This window comes from Mya arenaria, chromosome 15, assembly GCF_026914265.1.
Source record: "Mya arenaria isolate MELC-2E11 chromosome 15, ASM2691426v1".
Lineage (NCBI taxonomy): Eukaryota > Metazoa > Mollusca > Bivalvia > Myida > Myidae > Mya > Mya arenaria.
In genome coordinates, this window is record NC_069136.1 from 47,128,563 (window position 1) to 47,147,363 (window position 18,801).

Below are 18,801 nucleotides of genomic sequence, written 5' to 3' on the forward strand. Positions count from 1 at the left end.
AGAATTTTTAGGTACCGCCTTGGAACGGTCAGTAACAATGTAAATTTACTGGGATGGTTAAATGTGTAAAGTAGTTGATAATTCTTTAACACGGGAAGAGTTTATTTGAGTTGAAATTCCGCTTCAATCCAAATGAAAAATGCTTTAGACAAATTGAATATTTTTTTCAAAATTGTTCCGGATATTCCAATCAAGAATAACGTGTGGCTTATATGAGATATATTTTAAGAACAATTATGGTTTTGACTAAAATTCAGAACGTAGATAAACAAATGTTAAACATTATAGTAAAGTAACGGCTATGCTTTTGAACGCAAGTTTTTCTGACCGTAATTCTATACAAATCATGATTCGTAATGTTTGCTTAGCTTTAAAATACGCATTACTATATTTTGGCGATAAACATTATTTTTTATGATATAAGAAAATATGTAGAGTATTTAAAAGAAGACGAATTGTCGAAATCTATGAAGTTCAATTTCATAATAATATAATTTTAACAGTATGCTTTGTCGTAAGAATGATAATAAACAATTGTTTTCCTTCAATTACAGAACGCTTCCATTGGACAAATCGAGGCTCTCATCGGCTCGTCCAATACAAACTGTCCATTGTATGCCCCTTTTAATGAAACCCTTGACAATGTTACAATACCAGAGAGTAATAAGTAAGTTTGCTTTATAATATTACTACTACTTCTACTACTACTACTACTAAATCAATAAATGGAAGCCAAAAACCTCTTTGCTGCATGATGATGATGTTGATGATGCTGATGATGATGATGATGATGATGATGATGATGATGATGATGATGATGATGATGATGATGATGATGACGACGAGGACGTCGACAACGACGATTACAATTATGATGATGATGATGATGATGATGATGATGATGATGATGATGATGATGATGATGATGATGATGATGATGATGATGATGATGATGAAAAAGTGGTATTCCAGTATATCAGTATTTAACTGTGAGATTAAAACTATAAAAAGGGGAAATTCAATTTTAACTTATTGTTATACAAACGCTAATCATTATAAATCCGTTCTTACTAGTCAAATTAAGTCAATTTCCATACTTTATTTCAATGGTTTACGTATTTTACAGAACAAATCTCAGAACCGCAGCTGAATCAGTTTTTACAGTGTTTCGTGATAACTTCACTGCACTCAAGACGTTCATTGAGACGGTAACTATTATCTTTTTACTTTTATTCGTAATACATACAATCCCTTTCCCAACCTTAAATACCAATCATTTAAGTCAAGAACAACGCTTAATAGGTATAATCATTAAGTGTAGTTCCCATTTAAAATGTTCACATTCATATGTTTAAGGCTGAAATGTCACATTAAATTCCTATTATAGGATTATGATTAGTACAAAAAGACCGCATTCTAAACATAGCATGTCCACAACGAAACGGAAACAATTGGCTTAGAGGTTTACTTGCACTCAACTAAATTGTTAAACCCTTAAATAATCCGAAAATTACACAAACCATTATAAAGATACATGAGTAAGCATGCCAATTATTGTTGAAATACGACAAAGAAAGGAGACTACTCAGAAACGTTACTAATTTGTTAATGTGTAGCCACATTTAAAGGTGCTTACCAAGACGGGTAAAGCCTTACCAACCGAACACTTTAACAAAAAAAAAAACAAATGCAGAAAAGAAGTAAACACCGATACACCATTAGTTGTGCATAAAGTACTTATTTTTCTACTGACGTCATATACCCAGTAAATGACATGGCTGTTATAGAAAGGGCCTAGTAAGATATTTGTATAGTTGTGTATAAACAAAGCTTATGTTTACATGTGGCAATATTTTCGACAATTAACAGATATTGACTTGACTTGACTTGTCCTTTTAAGTGTCTGACAGTTTTTGGTATGATATTAACCCTTAAGGTCCATGCACAAGTGCAAACATTAAGGGCATTCAATCTTAATATTGAAAACGATATGTATTTTACAGGAGTACAAAAATGCTTCTCGGACAGAATACGGCGTAAGCTCGCTGCCCAATGGGGAGGACTACTACCGTGCTTGTCTACGGTGGCACTTGTCCACGGACATTACCCCAGAAGAAGTACACACCCTTGGAGTTCAAGAAGTGGCTAGGATACATGGACAGATGATGCAGGTATGGTTTGAATTTTCCATTAACAAGCTTGTCCGTAGAATTGCATGATTGTTTATCCAAGGTTGGTTGTGTGTCTAAGATAAAAAATGGTCTTATCATCAAACCACAAGCTATTAAATATTTAAATACATATTCTTTTGTTTAATTGGTATCTTTGATGAGCTATTCGTATAAGTAAAACTGACTGACATTACGCACCTTTTTAAAGTCCTTAATTTGAAAAACATCAAGAACTAAACAATTGTTCGGCGTTTTTACTTGACTAACTCATCGCATCGGCAGCATTTTAAGTTTGTCCATACCAATGGCATTACACTTTGATAAAACTTCGGACATGTCCATATCTTTTCCAATCAAACTCAATTTCAAATGATTTCCCAACCCTATATATTTTCCCTACTGAACGACAACGACAACTACATGAAGTATAACGAAGCTATTACAACTTCGTTAAAAACGACAGTGGATTTATGAAGCTGCTCAAGGCAGAGTTACACTTAAGTAAATGGGAAAAAGGAATACAATATAAAGCTAATAATTAGTTTAGTATTTACAAAACGGTCTCACAAACATTTAAAAGGTTTCTCAAGTAAAATAGACTATCCCTGAAGTCTAATGGAATTATGAAATTATCAGAATTAACACTACTTTTCATACCATTAAGGTCAATTAATAGTGTTTTTTATCTTCGGCACATTAATGCAAGCCTAACAACTACATTCTCCGTTACTTTCAAACCATTACACTTGCTTAAGGAGAAGACTTTTTTTTTAAAACACCAAGGCAACTCCAGCCTTTTCATTAGTAGTTCAACCGATCTGAAAACAACCAGAGCTCTAATAAGAGATACACGTTCGTCTGTTTTAGTTGTTCAAGTACTCGACAAATATATACGTCGGATGTATGGCCTATGCTATGTATATGTTTTGGCTTATGGTAACAGAAGTGTAATATATCATGTTTGTATTGTTAACCTTTTGTATGCAAAGCCAATGTAAAGGTTTTTACACAATTCAACAGCAGACGATGCCAAGGCTCTGACAAAACCACTACTGGTTTTGTGACATGAGCTAAACTTATCGATACTTCATGTTAACTTGCTTAAGATAAATCATAACTCAAACAATGAAAATAATAACAATACCCTCCTCTTTGTATTTAAGGTTATGGCTAAACTGAAGTTCACGGGAACTGTGAAGGAATTTTTCCACATGCTTAACAACAACAGTACATTTATTATACAATCAAAGGTAAGCAGTTCAAAACAATAATGCAAAGAAATATGGCATTTTCGTTTTGCTGTGTAAATACTTATTTGCGAAAAGGCATAAAATCTAAACTATTTCTTATTTTGTTCATTTTTCAGGAGGAAACCATAAAAAAATATGAAGAGATCATACACGTTCGTATTAAACCTCAACTGGCAAAGTTGTTCAAAAATATTCCAAACAATCCTGTCCAGTAAGTCATCTTTAGCTTACAAACTTAGCTCGTTTGTTAAAATATCTGTTAGCTGATATGAATCACTCCCTAGTCCGTTTCTTAAATACAAACGAGGGCCGGTGAAATTTTAGGGAGGAGATGCCAACATGCCTCAGATGAAAAACGAGCCATCGACTCTGGAGTATGATGGGGAAATTTTTACAAGCAAACTAGTCTCGTACAATTATTTTTGATAAAGAAGTGTTATTTGTACTCCGTTTTAATTTGGAAGGCCGTGTTCCACTCGAGTGCATTATGTTTTAATTTGGAAGGCCGTGTTCCACTCGAGTGCATTATGCACATTCGGATTTCAGGAGGCGCTTTACGGATTAAAATCACTTAAAAGACGCATGCTTTCATAATTAATGTCATTTTAATGACGTACTTATATGCGTTCCACCTCATGTTAACATTTAACAATGAGGTAAATTATGACGCGAGGTAAGCGGGTAAATAGAAAATTAAAATTATAGTAGAAATGTCATTCACATATACAGTTGTTGAACTTCACATTATTCGCAAATCATTAAGAATAGAAGTTAATATTCAATAAGGTATCCCGATTGGAAAAGAAAATGTTTATATTAAATTAATATGTTTGCAAGGGAAACGGTAGAAAATGGTTGAATATACAACGCGAACATATTGATTTAAATGCGGTGGTCGAAACGCAGACATAAAATGAATGCAGATTTGCCGTATCCGGAATGCCAGAGTTGCCTGCCTTAAATGGCTATTCGAAGCTGCATGACTGTTGTATATCATACTGAAAACTGTAAATGTAAATAATGTAATGCATTAACAGATTGGAGAAAGCAAATTAAACCATCGTTAAATCTTCCATACTCGTAAATCATCAGCCTTAATTCACCTCAAATACATCATCCCCGTTTTTCCTCAACCAGCCACTTCCTTCCCTCAATAGCTTGCTCGTGCGCGCGCACGCACGTACGCACTTTAGTTAATCATCAAATTAAGTAAGAAACGATCTACGTTAAATCAAAATACAGAAAATTTGAAAAAAAATCCTCGCTATACTTGAAGCATGGTGTCTTATTCTAGCCTACAGCATAAACCTTGTACAGCCACCTTATTCATCAAAAAGTATATCGCAGAAGTGACTTATTCCCTCATTTATTGTGTTTCATATAGCTCGAGTATTGCTGACGTTAAATTAATGTATGCGACTTGCGGGACATCAAAATACTGATAAAAGGCATAATTAAACACTTACATATGCGTTAAAAAGGTTTGTAATATACAAGCATGACCTTCTTAGTCATTGTATTACGCAAAAATCTTTCAAAAAATTTCAATTATTGTAAGACCTTACCATCTCTTATTAGTAATCCTCACTTACCGATGCGACCACCTGTTTGAAATATGAGAAGTTATGATCTTTGCACAGCCCCATTAACAGAAATGTGTTAGTCAGAACGATGTATTGTTTCAGGGTGAAGGAAATGCCCTTTGATGGTCCAGGAGGGATGTATTTTTCTGGTTCACCAGACGGGACCCGTCCTGGTGTCTTTTACGCCAACGTCATGAAACCAGCAAACAAGTAAACGTCGAAATATGTTTAATGCATTCATAAGAGAACTAGTGTCTGTAAAATTGAAAAGTACTTATTGACTTGCGCACTTTGTTTGCCAAATAATGGTAAAAACTAAATACTCAACATTTCAAACACCATCTAATGAAATTATTGTTAAATAGATGTCTCATATTGAAGGTATCAGATTGTTGTCAAGGCAAAATTTATTAGCGGAAAAGACAAATTTGCATTTAACGAGTCTGAGCAAATATTTAGTCATGTAATATATTCACATCTTGTAAACTCCAATGACCTTACACGCTAGTGTAACTAGGATACAGAAGGATACCTCTTGCAATGTGCATATTTTCAGAACAATGTCACTTTTATAAATAACGATATCGTGAATTATTTACAAACCAATTTGTTTTTGCATTCACAATTACTTTCTTCTGAAATATGTTCATCAACATTTATTTTGACTATTTTACTGCAAAACTTGTAATGTTTTTACCCCTTTTGCTTTAATATTGCAAAGTCAGGCATGTTTATAGAATTTCAAAGGAGAACTGATATGTTAGACATAATAAAAGGCAAACTTACATTACAGCATGTATATGTTAAACCTTTCATATATATATTACGTAGCCCGACGTACAGCATGGTAGCCCTCGCCTTGCACGAGGCAGACCCTGGCCACCACTTGCAGGTATGTGTTAATTTCTAATCTTGTAGGAGCTCAATTTAATACACACTTAGTCAGCAAATATTTCCCAACATATTTATAGATTTAGTCAAACAATTCGCTACCAAACGAAATATCTAATATCATTTCCGGTTTTGGAGCTTAAAATGTGTTTAAACTACTAGTAGCATACATAACATTTTCAAAAGCATATTTGATTATGGATATAATCGGACTTTGTTTAACCGAACAAAACTAGCTTACATATTGTATGCGGATATTCTATTTAGTTTATGGTTTATATATTTTAATTTATTAAGCTCGATTTTGAAAAAGCTAACAGCTTATTGTCCGTTCCCTGTGTCGAAATCAATAATGGTGAATATTTTGAGAGGACATGAGAAGGAAGCCATGACGGGATCGAACTCACAACCTCTTGTTAGAGCTGCAGATACTTATACCACCACTAATACCCTACTATGTATGCCCTTGTGTGAGAGGCGGTTACTTATACCATCACTAACACCCTACTATGTATGCCCTCGTGTGAGAGGCGGTTACTTATACCACCACTTACACCCTACTATGAATGCCCTTGTGTGAGAGGCGGACACTTGTACCACCACCAACACCCTACTATGTATACCCTTGTGTGAGAGGCGGATAATTATACCATCACTAGCACCCTACTGTGAATACCCTTGTGTGAGAGGTGGATACTTATACCACCACTAACATGTATGCCTCTGTGTGAGAGGCGGATACTTATACCACCACTAACATGTATGCCCTTTTGTAAGATGTGGATACTAATACCACCACTGACACACTACTTTGTATCCCCTTGTGTAAGAGGCAGATACTTATACCACCACTAACGCCCTATTATGTATGCTCTTGTGTGAAAGGCGACCACTTACACCCTACCGTGAATGACCTTTTGTGAGAGGCGGATACTTAAACCATCAGTAGCATCCTTCTATGTATGCCCTTGTGTGAAAGGCGGCCAATTATACAACCACTAACACCCAACTGTTTATCCCCTTGTGTGAGAGGCGGACACTTATACCATCCCTAACACCCTATTATGTATGCCCTTGTGTGAGAGGCGACCACTAACACCATACTATGTATGCCCCTACTTATACCACAACTAACACCTTACTATGCACGCCCTTGCGTGAGAGGCGGATACTTACACCACCACTAACACCCTACTATGTATGCCCTTGTGTGAGAGGCGGATACTTACACCATCACTAACATCCTCCTGTGAATGCCCTTGTGTGAGAGGCGGACACTTATACCATCACTAGCACCCTACTGTGTATACCCGTGTGTGAAAGGCAGACCCTTATGCCACCACTAACCCCCTTACTATGTATGCCTTTGTGTGAGAGGCGGACACTTCTACCATCATTAACACCCTCTTATGTACACCCTAGTGTGAGAGGCGGACATTTATACCATCACTACTCACTACTATGCTTACCCTTGTGTGAGAGGCGGGCACTTATACCATCATTAACACCCTTATATGTTTACCCTAGTGTGAGAGGCGGACACTTATACCACCACTAACACTCTACTATGTATACCCTTTGTGTGAGAGGCGGACATTTATACCATCACTACTCACTACTATGCTTACCCTTGTGTGAGAGGCGGACACTTATACCATCACTACCCCCTACTATGCTTACCCTTGTGTGAGAGGCGGACACACTTATACCATCACTAACATCCTGCTATGAATGCCCTTGTGTGAGAGGCGGACACTAATAGGGTCACTAACACCCTTCTGTGTATACCCTTGTGTGAAAGGCGGACACTTATACCATCTCTAGCCCCCTACTATGTTTGCCCTTTTGTGAGAGGCGGACACTTATACCACCACCAACACCCTACTATTTATACCCTTGTGTGAGAGGCAAACACCTATACCACCACTAACACCCCACGTTGTATGTCCGTGTGTGAGAGCCATAGTTGCGTGTTTTTACGGCAATTGCATGCGCAATATGAGGAAAGAGTTGCATTTTACTAAATTCATACAATACCGTCACATTGTATGAATACAGTTACATTTTCCATATTACCTTCAATTTGACATTCGATGTGACTGTATGAATTATACACTATAAAACATTCTCTATTTCCAGGATATCTACACCCAGGTTTCAACAGGGGTTGCTAATTTTCAGAGGTTTACCGACTACAGCAAATATTTCTCAGTGCCTTACCATTTCCCGTTTTACACAGCAAATAGTGAGGTAACCAAGACAGTGTATCCTATTCTTCTTATGCATACAATAATGAAACAGAAAACTAGGGATAAGACTTTCTTGCACTTAACGTTTCCTGATACGTGTACATTCCTCAATTTATCACAGTTTATCATTATTGTCATTCATATTAAGCTCTTGAAACACGTCACATACGTTTTATTTAGCTCAAGAAATGCGTATAACCTACATATATTCATATAATCTGTTAGCACGGTTTGTGAGCAATTTGATGCTATGTGATGCCTTTGGAAGATCAGCCCTAGAAAACCGGTTTCAACCATCGGCTTATTCAACAGCATTCGCTGACCTTTCAAGGCTATTTATATTGATTCTGTTAATACAACATTATGGACTTCGTTTAATTCTTTGTTGATTTGCTTGTTGTTTTTATTTAAATTTAAGTTTCAGAACTGCTTTCAGAACATAAATTAATTTAAGCGTTTTCCCATTTCATTTCTTTTTAATTCGTATGATACATTGCAGGGTTGGGGATTATACTCGGAATCACTGGGAGAAAAGGACTACCTCGATGTCTATAATGACGAATATGAACTGTAAGTTGTTGTGATGACATTAGATTTCAATATATTCAGTATATATCATTGTGAAAACATAGCATAATGAATGCAAATATAAAATTGACATAATAAATTGGAGATTGTGATATTTTATTTACGATGCTTAACTGACAGAAGAGTTGTGTTTTGTGTTCTTAAGAGACATATCAGCATTACGACGATTTAGCCACTAATAAATAAGTTTTTACTCAAGGACTTGATACTTCCTAATGCAATTATTGTTTTGAATTCATGTTTCAATTACAATGTATTTGTATTGCAGGATGGGACGCTACAGCTTCGAAATATTCCGTGCCTGTCGCCTGGTTGTGGACACAGGACTACATTATTTTAAGTGAGCTCGCAGAACTAACTGTTCTAAGCTGCTCATTTGTTTGAAATGGTTTACGAAAATTTCATGCATGTATATTGTATGATATACAATACAATATCAGAAAGAAGCAAACAAATTAAGCGAACGGCAAAATATTAATAATAATATGGACCCAAATAGTTTTATATTAAATCAAAATGCCATACTTTAAATTCAAAACTGCAGAATGTCGATTGGGTCAGCTGAAAACAGATATTACACGCACATTTAATTGTAGGATTCAGTTAATGTGTTTATTCAAAACAATTGATGTGATACAAAATAAATTAATATGATGATTATTGATATTAAGCTTTGCTTAATTCTTATTTTAGTTGGACAAGAGACGATGCCATTGAATATGTACTAAACTACACGTCCTTATCCCGGTCGTCAACAGAGACAGAGATTGACCGTTATATCACCTGGCCTGGACAAGCCACGGCGTACAAGATTGGTGAAATCAAAATAAGGCAACTAAGGCAACGAGCGATGGATGAACTTGGTGGGTAGATTGGAAAATCACAACACTGATTACAGTAGTCATTTGTTACAAGGGATACGATTTGACGTATCGATAATTTCGATGAATTTAAACGAGAATGATTCATTTCGATTTTTAAATCAACCCATATCCGGAAAAAAACTATTCAGCGAAACTAGCGACTTTAAACTACAGGCATATATTCTCATAATATAACATGGTGTATAAATATATACTGCTTCTCTTTTTTGTAGGTTCATTGTTTGATATTCGAGATTTTCACTCTATTTTCTTGGACTACGGGATTGCGCCTCTGTCTGTCATAGAGCGACTGGTGGAACAATGGATTCGAAAAGAAAAAGAATCGGGTAAAATGTGAAAACACTTTATCTTCCAAACGCCAAATAATAAGTGGACATATATGAAAGACACACTACAAACACACAAGATATTCTTGTTATAATTGTGAACAGCAGTCTCGATTTGATCTGGTAAAGCAGCAATGGACAGTAAAACACGTTCAAGGTCCCTTAGCAACCGCTCCTACTTCAGCGGTATTATATTTCCAAGAGTAGCACTGTCCCAAAGTACCAGAAACATATAACTGAACTCAATATGTTTCAAACCTATATTTTGCGTTCTTTTGAAGATTCATTTGAGAAGATCTCGAGCGAGTTCTGGGACTGGAGAATGTCTCAGTCACGTGAATTCTCCTCCTCACTCGGCGTGTACAAGTTCAACGACATTCTCGACTCGTATGCATATGCTAAGTTCGATGAAAACAAGGTAAATATAATAAGAGTTTATCCGTTTCAATTCATTGTTAAAAGACTTGCAATTACCATCAACATGAGCTTTTTGAAATGCTTTAAATGGACATTGAACAGTAACTGGTGTCGTTTGAAATAAAATCCAATTAAAAAAATAGGTATTAGGAAACCTAGGCAATGCAATGTTTAATAAATTTGATCAGTCCATTAGCGTGCTGAAATGAACGACACCTAAGAAAGGCTTCGAAAACAGGTCGATGGGTGAATGCGAAAAGGTTCTAAGTGACTTTAAATAAAGAAGCAGATAGAACCTTTTCGCTTTTACCCCTCGAGGTGTGAGCTCTTATGAGTACCAATTTGGTGAAACCTAGACGATGCAACTATTAATTAGATACACCCTTTCAATGTTATATTACAGAAGACAGCGGATGACTTTTTGAAAAGGTTATCGTGGATAGATGGAAACAGATTCACTGGAGAAAAGAAAATTTCCTTTGATGTCTTGACAAATATTCTTGAGACTTTCGTAGCAGGCTACAAATGGAAAGAGTAGGTCACGCACTCTTCTCTGAAGTTAAAAAAGATAAAATGAACTAGATTATTCTGTTACATTTTCAGAAAAATCATTTGCAGCGATGTTTTACAAGTCTGATGAAAATTTAATTCGTATTTGAATTTGCGGTGAGTCATTAATCGACGGAGAACAATATACATCCAGTATGTAACTCTAGAGGCTTTACATTAAGTCTCAAACATTGGTGTACGAGGAAATTTAGTATTTAATGCAACTGAGCTCTTCTAGGAAATGAAATACATTTTACGTATGTTAATCTTTAGATACATATTTCTTTCATATAAACCACTTTAGTATGCATTACAATTCTAGAGTTTTCATTCAAAGTTCTCAGCTTTTTATTGTATTTTCAGCATGTTGTGGTTTGTTTAGTTATATATTAAGGGTATTTTATCAGACGTATAAGAGAAAACCCAACCACATTTTAGAAAACCCTTTAAATCTCAAATCCATTTTGTTATTTTTTTACGAGCATAGGAAAGTAAGCTTTCAAACAAATCTGCAAAATTGATGCTTTTGACAAGGAAATAAAGGTGCATCTAGACTCATATACTAAGGGCTTATAGATTAATGTATTTACTTTGTACAAATTATTTAAAAACAAAATATCCACATTTTCTCATAAAACGTATCGCCACTTTATCGAAATATGCAATTATTACAACATTGTCGTCGTTTCGGTTGCATTACATGCTGAAATTAACTTCCCTTTACCTCCTGGGGCTACAGCCCTAATATCGTCTGTCGTGTTTCTATATTTTAAACCTGCTTATGTATTTTCTTTCAAGCTATCAACCCCTCAACCCGATCAATTTTCAAGAGCTTTGGTTTGCTGGACTAGATTTGTTTGTCGATGGTAATGTTTTTGATACGGAAGGAGACTTCACAAACTATGTCAGAAGACTGGAACTTGCACCTATGCAGGTATAAAATCGACAAAGATATTTAAGCAATATTTTGTTGTTGCATAGCGATTGGCGTGTATATAAGAGTGGACATGAACTTATTTGTTCATTATATTATTTTGATTTTGTTATTATTTTAGTTGTTTTTATGATATTGGCTTAGAGGTTTATCCATCATAAAATAAATTTTAGCTGATAAAATCTGAGCTACAATACCATTGATGGTAAGTAATCAGTAGACTTTAGATTAAAGTAAAACTAAAAAGTTGAACATGTTTCATAAGCGTTGATGGTTTGTTATTTCTGCACCTTTCACGAAACAGCTGATTGAAACAACAGAATAAAACTACGAAATTTAATTGAAACTACAGGAATATCAGCTGATAAATTAGCCCAAAACGAACACGTTTCTTGTTAAATTGCAAAACATTCACCTTTGTGGCATGTCCATTGTTTTCCAGCTAGACGAGATGATCGAGCTGAGCAAGATGGCAATTAAAAATGGCAATACAAACCATAACGCGTCTGTGGTATGTACGCATTAAAACCAGAATAAACAACTAAAAAATTAACATACAAAACAAAATTCAGTTGAAAGTAAACATTCAGATGTAAAACATATATTTATTTTTACTTAGCAGTTAGTATCCAAAACCAGTTTTCTTTAAGGCACTCCCTCGATGCGCTTTGATATCATCAGGACCTAAGTAAAGTGCAAGACGGGGATATTTCTCGAAGTTTAACTGCATCCATTTAGTCTGAGATTTTTATCTTATTGTTACACTGCCATTCGAATAGAATAAATAAACATAACACTGCCATTCGAATAGAATAAATAAACACAATCAGTGAAATTTCACATGTTAAACAAATATTAACACATCTTTCGTCGAACATAATTAAAATATTCGCTTTTATGAGTCTGATACTGTTAACAAACGGATTAATGCTCAGAAAAGTAAAAATGAATATTACAGTATTTTTTTCTTTCTTGTGCATCCAAACTTTAAAGTACTTAAACCATATGGATGTGTTTTATGGCAAAATGTCTCGAACTATCGAATCAACAATGCCTTTGATTACAGATGACAAAAATATAAGCGATATTTTGGCTCTTTTTTAACTTGGAAATTTGTGGCCATCTAGCTATGAATTAAAAAACAATGTAAATGCGAATATTTTTTATCTTACACAAATCATATGCATTTGTTTCGATCATGAAAGATAAATGAGTAAACATACTAATTTATTCAAATAAAACAATCTTATATTGTGCCCCTTCAAACATTTCATGTCGGTTTCATTTATTTTAGTCTCGCGTTCCTAAAAACATCGATGAGATGGTTGTTTCACCAAATAAATCCGCTCTGTACCAGCCATTTCTTGACTCAGCAGAAAGAATATTTGGTAACAGGGCGTAAGTAGCGATTGTCTTTTGTTACGGAATATTGTGTGTTCAACATCAGAACGTTTTTCATGCAACATCAGTATAATCTATCACATACCGTTTAGATCAGTTCGCCTAAAGCCTACAGTTTTGGCAAAAAAGAGGTACACTTCTTATTTTTTTGAGACACGTTTTTGTTTAATTAACGAGGTGCATCTCTAATTATAATAATGCAGTTATAATGACGAAATAAAGGTGCTGCTACATATTTGAATTGTACCACGAATTTATGGTACTATACTATAGAGGGGCACCTCTAAGAATGGAGCTGCCTCTCTGATGATGCAGGTGCATATTTGAATATAGATTTGCTTCTATATTAAGATATTAGTGCCTCTACAGAGATACTTGCGCCTCTTTAAATAGATAGAGGTTCTAAACCTATATTTGTTCTAGAGGTGCAATCTAGAGGTTCATTTCTTAATTTAGAGATGCAGCTGTATTTATGAGATAGAGGTTATAAACATAGGTGTTACACTTCAAATAGAGAGGTACAGTAACTATATACATATATTGTTTTAACATAGCGGCAACCTTATAGGGGTGAACCCCTTAACATGAAGGTGCACTTCCGTCTGTTGTTAAGGGCAAGTACAACTGATAGAAATACAGGTGCACCTTCAAATAAAGAGTATGAGTATAATTGTATTGTCATGAAATAGAAGTGATTAACATTTAAGAGTCGTGCAGCTAGTTTAAGATATGCAAACAGAGGTGTGCTACTATTTTATACGAAATAATAAGCCGTAATACGAAATAGGACTCAAATAGTACGTCATTTAAATCCGATTCTTTTTAAAATACTTTATCGTTGTGCGTCACTGTAGCATATCAAAATTGGAACGTTGACCAGTGTATAATTGTATTTTCATATAGATTTTGTTAGCAGCAGAACGTTCGGTAATCGCGGTGACTAACATCAAAAATGAGAAGAAGAAACGTAACAATTAAATCTATATTGTATAAAGATGCATGCAATTAACAGAATGTGCTTCTTTCAGAATGTATGTTTCTTTTTAATTACAGAGACGCTTTTGAAAATCGGTTAATAGCTGCTATAAAATCTTTAAACAACAAATTGCTTGAAGTGAAACAATTTTTGATCGATGTAAGTATAAACATAAATTTTAATTGAAATAATGTGTATTATTCTTGTTTTCGTATTTACGAAAACATAAAACATTCAGATATTTGGTCATATTATGTTAAAATGAACAATAGAGGACAGACTCGCAATTTATTAGTAATGCAATGAAATAGCGTATTGTTTTGCTTTTTCTACAACAACAAAAAACTTGTCTCTGAAAGTTTAGATCTTAAGTCCACGACCATCTTTGTACTCAAGAATTTTTTATTGATCAAATTAATCAGTTGTTTTGAATTGAATTTGAATACTACATGAGGGTTATTTGCAAGAATGGACTGAAGATAATCATATTAAAAAAGCTCTTTACAATGCAGTTTAGTTCCAGGATATACCGAGAGGTGTATTGGTTGTAAGATTATTTAAATATCTTGACATTTTCCACACGTCAAGGAATATATGCCAGCGACACGCCCCGGCCTGGGAATAGGGAGTCTTCCAAATGGCAAGGAAAACTACCAGGCGTGTTTGTATTTCCATTCGTCTGTCAATATGACAGCTGAAGAGGTTCATAACAAAGGATTGGAAGAGGTGACGAGGATTGAAAAACTCATAAGACAGGTTAATTGGCTTCTATTTTATAGGCAATGGTATGTATCTAGTCCAGATCATTAACCAATACTTGAAGTGTACAATGATAACGGGTTTTCTATCATGCTAGACTAGATATACTGTTTTCTTCTTTTGTACTTTTCGCGTTTGCAATAAGACCAACGATCTGTTTATAATAATAACACAATAATGATAGCTGTTCTGTTTTCAAAACTTCTATGTTAAATAGCGTTTGGTATTTCGAAATTCCAAGAACAATTGCTCGTTAACACAGTTGAAACATAGTCCATTTCAATTATAAAATATATTTAGTACTACGTGGATGAAGTGACATTAAGTATTACCTAAATGTATACGCTAAAGAAATTTCAATATATTTTCTTTCCAAAAGGTGTTAACAATTACAGGAAAGTAACAATATAAAAAGTATACACACAAAATTAATACTAGTAGAAGTACATTATGCTAGTGATGTATTTTTGTTCTTGGAATTATTGTTTTTGTACACGATGAATATCATAATTTACTACATAACTGCATACTTATATGAAGAATTAATTTAAAAAAGTAAATCACGAAAAGAATGCAAAAAAAAACCAAAACATTTTTATAAAAAAGGGAATATTTCAATAAAAACAGCATTTTCAAGTAACGTACATGCTCTTACGGACGTTCCATGCTTTGCTTAACTCGAAACCAAACTATTAAGTAATGGAGCATTTTTATTATTTCATTTTCAGCTTGAAATACGAATGGTCATTTCGGTTTCCATATACATACGCATTTAAAGGAAAGATAGATAGAAAATAAGTTTGCGACAGTATTGCATGTACATAAAATTGAAAAATAGTCTTTTACAAAATTTAATTCTTTGTTTCAGAAAATGGCTAACGTTGGCTTTCCGGAAAGCACGAGTATAAAGGACATGTATGCAAATCTTACAAACGATCCAAAGTTTATCCTGCCATCGAAAGTAAGCTATTAAAATATCCTAAAAGAAAAAAAAAACAGTGTACCTTAGATTTAAATTCCTTTGGCAAAATTAGCTTTATCCTGCGTAATGCAATAAACACCCGAAGACAGTTGAAAATAAGTCAAGTCACTGGCACTTAAGTTTGCCTTGTATGGAATTAAAACGTCTATTTAAACTTGAAAACTCACAACATAACTTACAACCCAGACTCTTCAGTCCGTCAACTGCGTTCGACCCGCAATGTTCTTCGTTATTTTGTTTTTGTTTTTTATACGAAACCAAGGCTGAAATTTTATTTGTACAGTATATAATGAATTTTAACAGAATTTCATTAGTGTGTTTATATATGATAAAAAATTAAATTGAAGTCTTAAATTGAATTATAATTTTATTGAACGCTATAGTGCCCCGGAATTGTGTTTACACACGTTATTCGTATGAATTTCTTTACAAGTTAAACTGTGAGTATGTTTTAGCCCAGTATTCCCTTGTTTAAAAAACAATGTCTTGGTAAAACTACAGTTAAATAGAAAATGTGTGTCACACTAATTACATTCCTTATTGTTGAAGTTTATTTCACATATGTCATATTTGTCATTTAAAGAAATGTGCAAATGATGTATACTTTTATAATGTACCACTCCAACCACATCAGTACTATTGATAATTTATAAGAGTTTAATTGAAGAGTTGCGCTCCAAATTGGCGACATATTTTATTCGCGCAATTCTTGTCATAGAGTATGCTGAAAATAATGTACCTAACAATACTATTTAGTAAAATATTGCTAGTGCCCTAATGCGATCACTTTATATGTATGACCATTCATGTTTTCCATCTTCATAATTTTTAAACCATCAATTATATTAACTTCAAAGTTCCTACATTTCATCACAGTTATAATTTCATCTGATTTGGTAAATGACATACCTTTAACAGAATACTGTAACTAAAAGATATATGGCCCTTTGTAAACATCAATATTCCAAATTAACAATAAACAACATTGTTTTATTACCACTTAAAAACTTATGAAAATATTGAAGGAGACTTCAAACAACAAACTGCGAACGGGTGTTCAATACATGCACAATAACTCTGTGAGCCATTGTTACCCAATTGCCTCCCTTGATTTCAAAAAAGAATAATTCAGATAAAGTTAATGGAAAAACTTGTAAGATTGAATAATGGTGATACTATGTTGACATTTTGCACATTTCAGGAACCATTACGCTGTTGCCCATAGTTCCTAACTGTCTCAATTAACATGAAGCGTTTTAGCAGAACTTGAACACTTGAGCATGTTTAGAACAAAAACTGTGTGATATGTTATTCATATAAGCCTTCCTTGACAACCACGTATGTTTGAAAATTATTCAAGGAATTAATGAATATTAATCGGAAAACAGTTGATGGCAATAGGTTGATACCCATTTAATCAAAAGGTTACCCCACCCCACCCTCCCTACCTCTTTATATTTATAATGGTTTGACCTTACTAAACTTTTGTTCGAGCTGTATTGCTTAAAGCGGATGGCGGAATTTGTACACAGTGCAACAATTTAAACTTTTTGACAAATACTTTTAAAGATAAAATTTGTTGCTGATTAACTTTACTTGGTTTACAAAAAGATGTATATGAATCAATACAAGAAAAATACCACTTCAGAAGAAATGTTTATTATCAGTAAGCAACATTTTTTTGTGATTGACTCTTACTTGAATAGTCACATCTTTGGACTTAAAATAGCATGTGTCAAAGATACTTTCATTCGCAGCCCTTTAAACAAAAAACAAATTACCTGACAAGATGTGATACTATGTTTTATTTACAGGCTGAGATATTGGCAAGATTTAACGAGCTCATACACGGTAGGATCGAACCTCTGATACCGAAATATTTCAAACATGCTCCTTCTCTTCCTCTTGAGTAAGTGTTTAGCTTCTGTTTTATTTACTTACAAATACGATGCAGAGCTATAGATAACTTTTTTGCTTAAAGTGAACTTTACACCCTCATGCAATCTAGTATAGTGTATGGGACCCCCTGGGGCCATTCATTAATGTATAATGGCGAAGTGTACTAGTACATTAAATTACAGAATTGAATGACTTATTTTATTTAATGAACTTTTATAGTACATAATTATATTAGAACTTGCACAGCAAATTACAAGTCCTCATTAATTTAAACATCTTTACTACTCTCTTGCCTTATAGCCTTCTGTAAGTCATTTAGGATAGTGGATCGATTTTAACAAACCGGTTTAACATTTAGACAAAACGGCTAGTTAGAACGGTAAAAAATACTCGGAAGAACGTAACGCCCTAATCATTATTTTTAATCTTACCGGTAAGAACAGCTATTTGATCTTATGTCGTAATGGGCGATTTTTAAAGTGTATTTACGCCCATTACGACTCTTATCTGTAGCTCTGACGATGTTACGATTATTATACACTTAACAAAACTGCTTAATACTCCATTTCATTTAAAAATAAAGACGCACATATGTGTGCAAATTGGCCACGCACTTTCTTTAACTTACATGTCATTTTGTGGTTTCCTAAAAATAATAATTCGTTTTTAGCCTTTAATTCAGATTCTGTTAATGGTGTTGCATAAATTAAACTACTTAACAATAGCGCCGCGGAGGCAACGCCAACACTCGTCAGTTTTGGGGTTTAAGCTAAATGGGATGTAACTTGAAAACTATAAGCTAAGAATGATACATACTCAACAATAAGTTTGTTTGTTTGTTTGTTTGCTTCCAATATAAGGCGTTACACAAAATGGTGGTTTCAGTAATATTGAATAGTATTTAACGCGTGTACGTTTTGGCCGCCTTTTATATCAGCACAG

At 34.2% G+C, this 18,801-nt stretch overlaps 1 protein-coding gene across 1 annotated transcript in view; it reads left to right on the plus strand.

The window, feature by feature from the left end:
* Window positions 1–18,801, plus strand: part of LOC128219590 (uncharacterized) — an 84,151-nt gene that overhangs the window by 21,449 nt on the left and 43,901 nt on the right. The window contains exons 7-27 of the mRNA XM_052927420.1: window positions 555–667; window positions 1,127–1,208; window positions 2,004–2,171; window positions 3,335–3,421; window positions 3,538–3,632; window positions 5,107–5,214; window positions 5,836–5,896; window positions 8,035–8,145; window positions 8,644–8,714; window positions 9,001–9,072; window positions 9,426–9,595; window positions 9,829–9,942; window positions 10,224–10,360; window positions 10,763–10,893; window positions 11,707–11,842; window positions 12,285–12,353; window positions 13,137–13,240; window positions 14,297–14,378; window positions 14,808–14,975; window positions 15,847–15,939; window positions 17,775–17,869. Coding sequence (XP_052783380.1) covers window positions 555–667; window positions 1,127–1,208; window positions 2,004–2,171; window positions 3,335–3,421; window positions 3,538–3,632; window positions 5,107–5,214; window positions 5,836–5,896; window positions 8,035–8,145; window positions 8,644–8,714; window positions 9,001–9,072; window positions 9,426–9,595; window positions 9,829–9,942; window positions 10,224–10,360; window positions 10,763–10,893; window positions 11,707–11,842; window positions 12,285–12,353; window positions 13,137–13,240; window positions 14,297–14,378; window positions 14,808–14,975; window positions 15,847–15,939; window positions 17,775–17,869 — 2,267 coding nt within the window. The remainder of the gene's footprint in view (window positions 1–554; window positions 668–1,126; window positions 1,209–2,003; window positions 2,172–3,334; window positions 3,422–3,537; window positions 3,633–5,106; window positions 5,215–5,835; window positions 5,897–8,034; window positions 8,146–8,643; window positions 8,715–9,000; window positions 9,073–9,425; window positions 9,596–9,828; window positions 9,943–10,223; window positions 10,361–10,762; window positions 10,894–11,706; window positions 11,843–12,284; window positions 12,354–13,136; window positions 13,241–14,296; window positions 14,379–14,807; window positions 14,976–15,846; window positions 15,940–17,774; window positions 17,870–18,801) is intronic.